At 38.9% G+C, this 12,556-nt stretch overlaps 1 protein-coding gene across 2 annotated transcripts in view; it reads right to left on the reverse strand.

The window, feature by feature from the left end:
- The window catches only part of KIAA0586 (KIAA0586 ortholog), a 75,851-nt gene that overhangs the window by 36,625 nt on the left and 26,670 nt on the right, over positions 1 to 12,556 (reverse strand). For both annotated transcript variants that reach the window (XM_076345673.1, XM_076345672.1), the window contains exons 20-26: positions 7,070 to 7,266; positions 6,522 to 6,640; positions 5,751 to 5,935; positions 3,130 to 3,289; positions 2,311 to 2,536; positions 1,523 to 1,770; positions 966 to 1,042 (exon numbers count right to left, since the gene is read on the reverse strand). In XM_076345673.1, the coding sequence (XP_076201788.1) occupies positions 966 to 1,042; positions 1,523 to 1,770; positions 2,311 to 2,536; positions 3,130 to 3,289; positions 5,751 to 5,935; positions 6,522 to 6,640; positions 7,070 to 7,266 (1,212 nt within the window). The remainder of the gene's footprint in view (positions 1 to 965; positions 1,043 to 1,522; positions 1,771 to 2,310; positions 2,537 to 3,129; positions 3,290 to 5,750; positions 5,936 to 6,521; positions 6,641 to 7,069; positions 7,267 to 12,556) is intronic.

Consider the following 12,556-nt stretch of genomic DNA (forward strand, 5'->3'; position numbering starts at 1 on the left):
AGGTCAAATCATTCCTTGAATTCACAGACCTCCATGTGCCTATTGATGGTCTGAGTCAGGATGAGAGGGGAAAGGAACACTGGGGATGTTGTGGGCAGGGTCTGCTTCAGAGCACCTGACCAACAGAAAGCAAGAGGAGGCTTTCTACAATACATTAACAGGGGCCTGATGATTGCAGGTCTTCATCCTCATGGCAGATTTCAACTATCTGGACATCTTCCAGAAGAGCCATACAGCATTGCAGAGGCAGCCCAGGAAGATTTCAGAAATCCCTCTGGAGGTCCCTTCCAACCAATACTATTACAATTTCACTATCAATTTTTTTATTCTTTCATAAAGAAAACAGTTTGGTTTAAGCACAGTATTACTCTACCTGATACTATCGTTTATATGACAGCTATGTCCTACCAAGAGGCATTACACAAAGTCAGAGAGGGAAAGTCCAGGCATTTGAGGAAAAGTGTTAAAAGAGAAAGGGAATGGAGAATACCTTGACTTGGGAGACTTCCAGGACAATGGACTAAAGTAGATGTCAGATAAAAAACTATACTGAAGTTCTAAGCAGCTTTAACTAGCTCCAGCCTCAGCTAACCTACTTTAATAATTTAAGTACACAAGCAATTAAAAGATGGCTCAAAGCTGAAACAGCTCAGAGCATAACAATGTTCTAATCTGTTTAAGATGTCTTAAAACTAAAAACAATAAAGAGATGAAAATGCATATTAGCTATCTCTGACCTACAGAAGTATATAAATCATTCAATTTTTTTTTAATATAAATTAGTTTGTATAATGTGCTCTTTTTCTTTGGAGCTCTGAAATTCTAACATTCTTTGTAAGTGTACAGTTTAAAAGCATAAATTTAAAAAGTTTATAAGTTAAAATGCTTAAAGCACATCCAATTTTTCAAGATGCTCAAGGTAGAATACCACACTAACTCCATATCCTTGTGAAGTATTTCCTTACCATTTCGTTGGCATCTCGTAAAGTACTTGTTAAGCTCTCAGCGAGGTTTGGAAGTGACAGTCCTCCTTCTGCTAATGCTGAAAAATATTTTAAGTTACAAATACTAAAAAACATGCAAGTTATATGAAAGAAAGCCAAGGCCACATTCTTTAATAATTGCAACACAGTGCTTTAGTAAAGTTGGAAATTCCTACTACTGGATGTGTATTATAAAGACATATTTTCAGCTTCCAAGAAAATCGCTCTTATCCTTTGCTTTCAACAAAAACTTCATACGACATGGTACTTGTGCAAGACAGTCCCAATGATATTATGACAAAAGAGCAGATTTAATCTTTTTTCATTAGTAAGCAGAAGCATTTTGCTCAGAAACAAGAAAAAGAGCAATAAGGTCTCTTAAATCCAAAACCATACACAGAAAGTTAGAGACCAGGTTAATGCTTGCAATTTTATCAGAAAATATATGAAATGTAACTTCAGTAGACTGGAATAGAATTTTATAAAGAAAAACAAATTAATCCAAATTCTGATTTCCACTAATTTGTCTAGTTAGTTACCTCTTGCAGCCAGCATCTGTCCATAGCTGAAGAGTACCTCCCCTTCTGAGATGGGTCTGTCTGCAGTTTCTGTTTCTGTTTCTGTGAGGGTAAGGCTGCTCTCCTGCGTGGACTGCCCAGAACTAACTGTAGGCACAGGGGATGGAACCTGTGGATTGCAAGGAAGCGATTCGAAGGGCCTTGCTGACGACTGCTGAGATGGTAAAATCAAGGCCTCTGGCTCCTCATCATTAGCCACTGACATCTCACTAAAATGTAAGAATATGCGTTGTGAATACAACAAAATGCATTGAACAACATAGACTAAAGTCTTAAATGAATACTGAAAAGAAATTAATTTGCAAGTATTTTTTCAAATGAAAGAGCACAGCATTTTACAGGACAGTCCAAGAATCAACACGGTTAAATAACATTATTAATGAATTTCTGGTTATAACTAAAAATTACCTCGTGTATTCCCACTGAGGTAATAGAAAAAATAAAACGCTAATAATACAATATTTCATTGTCGCTACATTCATTACTGGCAGGGGTAACAATACCAGTTTACTAAGTACAATGTTCAAGAGGACAATGAATAAGGACCAATAAATTCTGACAAAGGTCCTGATTTCCCATTTTTCTCCAAAATATAAGTCAAGCAATTCAAAAAAAGAATCCTGGCTTATCTCAATGCCTCCTTATATACACATTAATAATTTCTCTACTGACTTTTTGAGGATATATGTAGAAATAATATATTCATTTTTTTTAAGAAATGAGAAAAACGTGCAGCCTGTTCAACTCACACAGCCTTGGGACGGACTGGTTCTTCAGTTAAAGGACTGGGTTTCTCTTCTTCCAGAGGAAGTTCTGCATCATCCCATGGGTTTGGAGGCTTTGGACTTTCCATTTTTGCAGCTTCGGAGACCCATTCTGAGGCAGGAGGGCTTGGTGTGGTTGTTTTAGGAGGCGTATTGACAGGGGTAACCACAGGTGTGCCAACACGACTAGTGGCAGCTGGAATCTCAACTCCTGCGTGTGTGAAGCCAAATTTCAGATCAGAAAGGAAAGCAGGAAGTAAATCTCAGACAGAGAGTTAGTTAGTTCCACTAAGCCCTTGTAATGCTTGTGACACCTTTTGATAGTTATGGAGACAAGACTAGATTAAGACGAGTTTCTTTTAAGCACAGCGTTGGCATCTGAAGGAGCTAGAATAAAACCTCAGTTGCTTATTTCCCTTAATAAGGGAGACTGCTCTGCATTTTAAAAACTAAGCTGCTTTACTTGGAGAGTGTAAATTTGGTTTAATTAACATTAGAAACACAGGAAGGAGCAAAAGACAGCTGTTTTTCTGATGTGAAAAAGTGTGGAGGGGCTGGGCGGGGTAGAAATCACACAGACCATAAAAATGTGCATTAAGTTTGAAAACAGAACTGTTATCAAATAGAAGATGTTTGCTTTTTATATGAATTAGCCCATAATTTTTGTACTACATGAGTTCCCACTTGAATTATAGCCTCGAGAATATTTATCCTGAGAGATAACGTGACTTTGAAGAAGAAAATTAAAGGCAGTAGATTAAAGCATATTTGCTACTTCTAAACTTCAATTATTATTTTCACTACCTGTTTCTTTAATTTTTTCATGTTCGCGAACATCCCCACTCATTTCTGTAAGAGATAGGGAAGACTCTGGAGTTTTGACCGGAGGCAATTCTTTTTCTGAAGGTGGTGTTTGTGGTGGTGTGGCCTGGGGTGTTGGCAATGGAGTAGGCACAAGAGGCTCCTGAGGGGAAAAAAAACGTAACCACAGTTATTATCTCAATGCAAAATTCCTATCTCCCAAGTATCCCCGGAGTTAGTTAAGGAAGAGAGAGAAAGGCAGTTTATCACAGAACAGGAACAGTTGTTGCTTAGATACGTGCTTCATGGATCTAACTCCTCCCTCTAAACATAGAGTTGCACCAGGCTAAATGGTATGCCTGGACAAAATATATTTAAAAACAGTAAATTACGCATTAGAATTATTACATTTGGAAATCATTATGTATAGAATAGAATAATTTCACTTGGAAGAGACCTACAACGATCACCTAGTCCAACTGCCTGACCCATTCAGGGCTGACTGAAAGTTAAAGCATGGTATTAAGGGCATTGGCCAAATGCCTCTTAAACACTGACAGGCTTGGGGCATCGACCACCTCTCTAGGAAGCCTGTTCCAGTGTTTGACCACCCTCTTGGTAAAGAAATGCTTCCTAATGTCCAGTGTAAATATGAATTATGTCATTATGTGAATTTTAATAAAGCATTTGATACAATGTTAAGCAAGAAAATGTTTCATGACATGGGTAAAACTGAGTCAGTATGATAATTTTATGGTAAGAGAGTCAGCTAAAGAGAAGATTACAAACAAAGTGATAGCCAAGACAGTAAAGCACTGAAATAAGCACACAGTTGTGATGTTCCTCAAAAAATGACAGCGATGGAGATAAATCTGACAAGCAAGTATGATGGTTGTCATTCAGCCTGCTATGGAGGAATATGATGGACCTTTCCAGGTATTTTCCAGCCCTATTCTCTGACATTTATAAGGAAAACAAGATGATGGGGCTAAAGGAAGGCTTCTAGGCTAGTTTCTGAAGAATAAATCCTCAGACTGATAATTTTTATTAATAACTCTTAGAGGAAGTGGCACACGCTAACACATTTGGCACATACAACTGCGTGACATCATGAACAGCAAAGAACTCAGTAACTGGGCAGCTGAAGTTCTAGATAGGAAACTTCACAGTAAGAAGGGGTAGATCAAGAACGCATAAACTACATATTCAAGAACTTCTGCTGTATGCTGAGCAGAAAAGGAAAAAGGAGAAGAAAAAAATGTACCAAGTTATCCAAAGGATAACTAATAGCCACAAATGTGCAAAGACTTTTAAAAAACCCAGTTGGCTACCTGAGATTCCAATAAAGGCTGGAGAGTGTCACTACTATTGCACAAGACACTGAGGAAGCCCCATTTACATACTACATTATTATTAAAAATGTGTATTAGCATATTAGTGTTACCTGTGGCCAAGACCAATCTGAACTGGAAAACATAAAAGCGCTGCCCATCAGTAAGAGTCGAAAAATGGTATGCGTAGGTATGATTGCTTTATTTAGCCTAATCAAAAAAAAGTCCGAAAAGGACAAAACTAATCTCTAGAAGTGCGCAAATGAATATATATAGTAAGGAGAAAACAACCATTTCAGCCTAAGGACATTTCAGTTTCAGTTGGTACAGAAACAAGAAGGCTTAAGAGGGCCATTAGTAAATGTAGAATGGTTATCAGAAGAGGTTTCCAAGTATCAGAAGAACAAGCTACAAAGAACAGTCCTCTTTAACATCATACCCTCCTTAATCTGTAATGGAGCGGGGAAGAGCTCTTTAGATGCAGGATGGCGGTATTTAAGCCCACAGCAGTGAAATGATTACTTTTGACTATAGAATAATCTGTTGGTCACTTACAGCAGGCACTAGCTGGTAGTTCAGTCTATGTGCACTGTAGCAAAATAGAATAGTTTGCCTCACTTTCAAGAAAGCTTTGCATAGTTAGATTTCTAAGCGCAACCGTTTCCACATTCATCCCAAAGACATTATACAACACCAGATTGTAGCACAGCCATGTTGTTATCAAAATAAGAGCCAGCTGTCATTTGATTATCAAAGGGAACAGAGAAAATTATCCCGTATTACAGGAAGTTCTACTAATCATTTAAGCATTTACTGAAAACCAGTGAATTCAAAACTTAGAAAGAATTAATACTCATTTTTACAGATATTAAAGAATGGCTACAAGCCCATAAGACAAAAAATAATATCATTTCTTCACAAGAAAGCAGCATAGCTATTTTTGTTGAAATTAACACGAGCTATCTTTTGACAACATGAAATTAAGTACCAGGTCTTTCCCTTAGAAATCAGTTTTGTCTCAGCCTTAAAGTAAATAAATAAATACAGCATGTTGCATGCAGCACAAAGGAATTTTTTTTTTCTTTTCAATTTTTTTTTTTTTTAAGTGAAATAGGTTTAATCTTGTTGCTTGCTGGGGTATAATAAGGAATAATCAAAAAATGCAAATCATGCACATTCAGTTCATCAGTCTTTTTCTGTCATCTTTGTCTTGCACATAGTTGAACCATCATGCCACGAAGAAATTATCCCTTAGAACTCCAGTAGGAAAGCTTAAATGAAATGGACTCTTACCATCATAATTGTTGTACTTGGAAGAACATTTATAGTAGGAACTGCTTTCTGAGCCTGCTTGTTACCCAGCATGGTTGCAATTGTCTCGCTGAGAGCTTCATTTACGAAATGACTTATCATTTCTGAGTCCACAGGCACGCCAGCATTGATAAAGAGTTGAAACCCTCCACCACCTGCAACTTCAACTGAAAAAAGAAGAAACACAAAGCACACATCCAGGTCTTACCTCTCAAAATGCACGTAGTGTACTGCTGCCACTCATTTTATTTTCCATGAACTTTTAAACATTTCTTTGCAAAAAGTGATTTTTTTATTTTACAGGTAAAGAAACGACAGTAGAGAAGCAATTCAGAATCATAAAAGAAGGCAGCAGCGAAGGGCAGTGACATCACAGGAGAAATGCATTTGTCTCCCATTCTCACACATTTATAAGGGAGATAATTTTTGACATACCTATTAACAGAAGAAAGGCAAACAAACATTACAGGCTTAGCAAAATGCCAGATCTGATTTAGATGGCCAATAACAGAAGTTGCTTTGTACAGTGATATCTTTTATGTGTTCTTTTTCTTTTAATAGATAATTTATTTCCATGGCCTTACAATGCTTGCTCTGTCTCAACATAAATTAAAGCATCCACTTTTGCATTTTATACTTTCACTGGTTCAGCATTATCCACTCTTAGGCTCAGGCAGCAGTACCTACACAGTTTGTTAAAATGAGCCAAAAATTGATATAATCTATCTGCTGAGAACAACAACTCCTACTTACCAATGTCAGGCGTTACAGTCTCACTGTCTTCACTCCCTGAGGTGCTAACACTGGGCACTGTTTCTTTCTGAACTGGGTACATCCCACTGATAATTTTTGCCATTATTTCTTGTTCCACCCTAGCAGAATAAAACCCATTTAACTATCAGTAAATACCAAGACACCTAAAAGTATACAAAAGAGCATTCTTGACATAAAATGCAAGGCAGCTCAAAGGGAAGGGAAGGGAAGGGAAGGGAAGGGAAGGGAAGGGAAGGGAAGGGAAGGGAAGGGAAGGGAAGGGAAGGGAAGGGAAGGGAAGGGAAGGGAAGGGAAGGGAAGGGAAGGGAAGGGAAGGGAAGGGAAGGGAAGGGAAGGGAAGGGAAGGGAAGGGAAGGGAAGGGAAGGGAAGGGAAGGGAAGGGAAGGGAAGGGAAGGGAAGGGAAGGGAAGGGAAGGGAAGGGAAGGGAAGGGAAGGGAAGGGAAGGGAAGGGAAGGGAAGGTATTCTTATGGAGTCATTCCTTCTTCCACATATATTCTCTCGCCACTTTGTTATATTGCAACTCACCAATTTATCAACCTGTTTTCTATAGTTTCTCTCCTTTGAATCAGTTCATCCAAAACATCAGAAGACTGCTGAGGAGCAGAAGCCACTGGAGGAAACAAAGGACCATTGTATTTTGGCGAGGCAACTTTGAACTGTCCATTAAGCTCCAGAAGAGGCTCAAAGAATTCTGGAATTTCATCCCCCTCCTCTTCCTGATCCTAATAAATAAGTAGTAAATTAAGTTATGGTGCATTTCTGGAAGGCAATGTCATCAAGGTAACCGACAGATTTTTTTCTTTGAGAAACATTTGTAGACTTGTCACAGCACACAGACCACATTCTCCCTTCTTAGTATGTTGCAGTTAATTGGTACAATTCTAAACTTAGCAAATCATAAATCTGTATAAGTATAAGGCTATAAGAACTGCTAAGTAAAACGTGATTTGGCTCGTATTTCCTGCCTCTGCTGCACAGGGCAGGGAGCCAATGGTAATGCTAATCCTTGAGGAACTTACTTGTGACATAAGTCAGGTTTCTTTAATACATGCTCCAGAAATGCTCCTCCTTTAAACAAAAAAGTTTAGGAAACTTTCTACAGTCACTTGTTGGGTTAGTTTTTTTGGTTTGGTTTTTGTTTGTTTGTTTGGGTTTTTTTTTTAGAAATTAAACTTTTACTTTGAAGTCTCCTGTCTGAAAAGATACATTCCCAAAAGTTAACGAGCACGCAGTCAGTCAAAACTCTAATAAAGTTGCCAGCACTGAACACTAGACATTAATAGTTTACACATATGTTACATGTATGCCTACACTTTCACTAACTTCAGCTGCTGAAAGTTCAAAGGTATTTCTGGGTAATCAATTCGTAAGATCCTCACAGACACTTTGAATTTAACCTTAATGTGCTATTTCTAAAAGTTATGGAAGTTACTCAGTGTGTGTTACAATGTTGGACTGTTTCCAAAGATGCCACCCTGCTTTTCCCCCCTGAGCACATACACAGCATTAAGTCCCCAAAAGCAGTCACCAACCCATCATATCGTAATGTAACACTTCAGAAATGTCTCCTGATGGATGAGAACCTGCATCCTTCACTCATAATATTAAAAACAAATGTCTCTAATAGTAATATGATTCTCTAGGAAGAAAATTTGGCATGCCAGAAAGAGATGAAGAGCTGAGCCCTAAATTACCAGTGAGAAGTATGTGATGCTGCGTAAAAGAGCTCACTGTAAACCTACATTTATTAAGATTAATCTCCAACACAGTGAAAGGAGAAAAAAGTCTTCTCTTCCGTTATATAAATTAAATTTACTTTTAACCCGTAAAATAAAAAAAACCACTATATATTTTCTATGAATAAAAGAAAAAAAATCACTAAACCCAGAAAGAAGAAAGAAGGAAAAAAAAAGACAGTAACATTTTCCTGTCTCCTTCCCCAACCCAGCATTAATACTTCCCTCCTACCTTAATATACTTTAAAACTGGAAAGTCAGATAGGTCCACGACGGGTATTACAACAAAGAGCTATTGGGGAGCGGGATCTTTCTGGATCTTTAAATAGTAATAATTCTTCAAAGAAAAGCTGTAACTTACAAAGCAGGCAAAACAGAGTATGTATATTTGGGTGACAAAGATAGATCTCTCAACCATTCTAGGCATAGAAATAAGGCAATAAAGTTAAACTCAGAATGGCACTGGATGCCTTGCAAGCTGATAAGCAGTTCATTCTGTTAGGATATAGGTATTCATAACCGTAATTCATTCTGACAGCAAATGTAAAGATGTCTTTGTCCAGTGTTTCATTATGCATTTTCTTCTGACCGTATTACTCCATAAATTTTCTTTGATGTTGCCTATTTAATATAATCTTTTCTGAAAGTATGCAAAATACAAACATCTGGATTAAATAAACCAAGTACGTACAATAAATCTTACATATATTTAGTAACTTCTGACAAACTTTTGCAGTTCTCCTGCATTTCTAAACTATGTGCAAAAGTATTTTATATTTAATAGTGCACAAATCCAAAAGAAAACTATATTCCTTTTGGGGTGATATATTATGTCTGCTGAAATAAAAAAATAATATAATAGTCAGTATTTAATTATACAGATTGAACTTGCACATATATCACCTTGTAGACCAATCCTGAATAATCTGCACTTACGTCTGCATTTTACCTCCCTGGAGACTGTTGAAAATATCTATCATGACTCCCAATCAAAATACGGCATAAATCAGAAAGTCTTTCAGATATGATTGGCATATTAATCACTGTACTTTATAATAAAGTATCAAGCCAAAATTCTATTTCCCAAATTACATTCAGATAATTAAAAAAATGTTTGAAATTATTTGGTGGTATAGATTAATTTTGTTCCATTACCAAACATGTATTTGCACAGTCTTTTATTAAAGCCATCCGAAACTTAGTCATGGATTTCTTCTTGACAGATTTCTAAAGCAATTTTCACAAGCAAGGTCAGGCTGCGTTGCAGGTGCCACCTGTGATCTTTTGTCTGAAGAGTTATACATGTAAAAAAATCACTGCCCCAAAGAGCATCTACAGGAAACCAGGGTTGAGGAAAATACGTTTACTCTGATCTCTGCAGGTTATGTATTTTGCAGTGGCGTTCAAAATGGAAGCAAAAATTCTGAGAAACAAGTCCCCACCGTGCAATTAGGACATGTTCAGAGAGAGCAAAAAGCGTCTCTAATTTTAAATCCTAGTAAGCTTGCTAAAGGTACTGCAGGATGTGGCTGCTCATAAGAGTCGGAGAGTAGACTCAATAAATCTGAGAGTCCATTCTGGGCTCTTGTTAGCTGAGCAAGTTTCTCACTCTGGAATAAGGCAGGGTCCATGCAAGGGCTGGCCTTACGAAACCTCTTCTGTGCAGAAAGTCTGAACCTACTTTGTTGTAGGGTCAACCACCAATCAAAAATAAAGAAGTGTATAAATCAAAGCTGTAACAGCTTCTTCTGCTTTATTCCGCACATGAATTTTCTTATTGTGAAATAAGAGCACCTAATTCAACTATTTTGGAAGATGGAGCTCTGGGTCTTTAAACACTAGACAGCAAGGTTGCAATGGGAGAACAAGGCACACCACCTCTTCCTATGGCAGGGCTTGCATTTTACGAGTTGGGACATGTTGCATTAGTCCACAAAACTGTTAAAACAAATTACTGTTAGGTTTTGTAATAAAAGGTTTGTCTCCACTCACACAAAGGAGCAGAGAGGAGCGACGACAGGTGGGAGAACCCAGATAACCTAATATGACAACCGAGCACCCCAACCCAGCTACTCCCAAGGCTATCACAGGAGAGGGCTCAGCCCCGGTGTCCACGAGTGAAACCCAGCAAGATGAGCCCATGGAAAGACTCTCCATAGCACCTTTCTTAAGGTTGGGCAGGTGCATTTGGACGAGGTGATGACACGATGACTTATTATGGGATGCAGGGAAGAGTATTTTGGGATGGTACAAGACTTTTTATGTGGTGTTTACGGGGAGGAACCAAAGGCCTGGAAAGGGAAGGACCAAGGTGGTTTGGAGAGGTACAGGTGTGGGAAAATAGTGGGACAGAAGTGGCTGGCTGCATGTAAACAAGCGGCTGGTCAGCATGCTTGCCTGGCCTTGCCCTATGCCTGATCAGCACAGTCTGTCCTGTCTTCTCACTAAATGCCATTTCCAGCTATTTTCCTGAGCAAGGGGCTTTCAGGGGACTGCACGTCCAGGTGCCAGAGCAGGGGAGGGCAAGGACCCAGGGCCAGCTACTGGGCAGACTGCGTGTCTAACGCCAGGTATTGGAGGGAACTACACTGCGCGTGTGTATGCCTGTGTACATACATCTATACACACACACATATGTACATACACACAAGCACACGTATATCCCAGACCTCCATCCTGAACTGCCAGAGAGGGGAACAGGATCAGCACCTTGGTACTGTTTGAGTGCTGATCTGTGCAGCCACTCGTGTACGCATACGTATATGTGCATTGTATACGTGTGTTTGTGTGTGCGCCCATTGGCGGTACGTGCTCAGCCTCAGTACTGGCTGGACCTGGGAGCAGGCAGCTGCGGCAGCCTTGCCTTTATCAGGCTACCAATGCTAACAACTAGCATTTCAACTCCTAAGTATCTCAAATAAGCATGTTCTAGTAGAAAAGTGTGCTGGTTTTCGCTGGGATAGAGTTAATTTTCTTCATAGTAGCTAGTACAGGGCTGTGTTTTGGATTTGTGCTGGAAACAGCGATGATAACACAGGGATGTTTTTGTTACTGCTGAGCAGTGCTGACACAGAGTCAAGGCCTTTTCTGCCTCTCACCCCACCCCACCAGCGAGCAGGCTGGGGGGGCACAAGATGTTGGGAGGGGACACAGCCAGGACAGCTGACCCAAACTGACCAAAGGGATATTCCACACCATACGACGTCATGCTCAGCATATAAAGCTGGGGGAAGAAGGAGGAAGGGGGGACATTTGGAGTGATGGCGTTTGTCTTCCCAAGTCACCATTACACATGATGGAGCCCTGCTTTCCTGGAGATGGCTGAACACCTGCCTGCCCATGGGAAGCAGCGAATGAATTCCTTGTTTTGCTTTGCTTGTGTGCGTGGCTTTTGCTTTACCTATTAAACTGTCTTTATCTCAACCCATGAGTTTTCTCACTTTTACTCTTCCGATTCTCTCCCCCATCCCACCAGGGGGGAGTGAGCGAGCAGCTGTGTGGGGCTTAGTTGCCGGCTGGTGTTAAACCACGACAAAACGGTAAAACAAATCTTAGGAAAAGGAAATGCCTGGGACAGCGTCCTGAGGCCTTTTTGCAATATCTACTGTGGAAGAGAAAAACAGAAAAAAAAGAAAAGAAAAAAAAAAAAAAGGATATTTCACACAAATACTTATCGTCTTCAGTTCTAACAGAATTAATTTTTCATAATAAAAGGGGTGTGCGGGGAAGACAACAATAAGCTATTTTCCTGTACAGCGTTTTATACACATCTTTTCATGAATCTGAAGCCTCTTTTATAGCAATAACTTTGCTTTCTTTTCATATCTTAAATACCCCTGCCATTCCAGAGGTTGATTTTATGCTTTCACATTGTGTTTGCCTTGCACATTTTTAAGAACATTGTCTGTGTGGTCATAGGCCAAACATATGTTTCACTTAGAACATTTTTTGGTATTGTGGTTAAAATATATCCCATTGCCAAAAATAAAAGATAAAAGCAATCCAGGAGAAAAATGAAAAAAAGATTAATAACTATTATTCACATATAAAAATGTAACATTGCAGCATTTTTTTATTAGTTCATAAACTGATTTCTTAAATAGCTCTCCTATTTACTTTTATAAAATAAAGCTTTTTTGTGCAAACAGAAGAAAGTTGTCCAAATGGGTTTAACTCCTCCTCTCCAATAACATAAGGTAATTTTGAAACTAGAAATGAATAAAGCATTTCCCCACTTTTGATAGGTAAACCACCCCTTTAGGACTGTTTTAACTAA

The sequence above is a fragment of the Aptenodytes patagonicus genome, chromosome 7 (genome assembly GCF_965638725.1).
Source record: "Aptenodytes patagonicus chromosome 7, bAptPat1.pri.cur, whole genome shotgun sequence".
Taxonomy (NCBI): domain Eukaryota; kingdom Metazoa; phylum Chordata; class Aves; order Sphenisciformes; family Spheniscidae; genus Aptenodytes; species Aptenodytes patagonicus.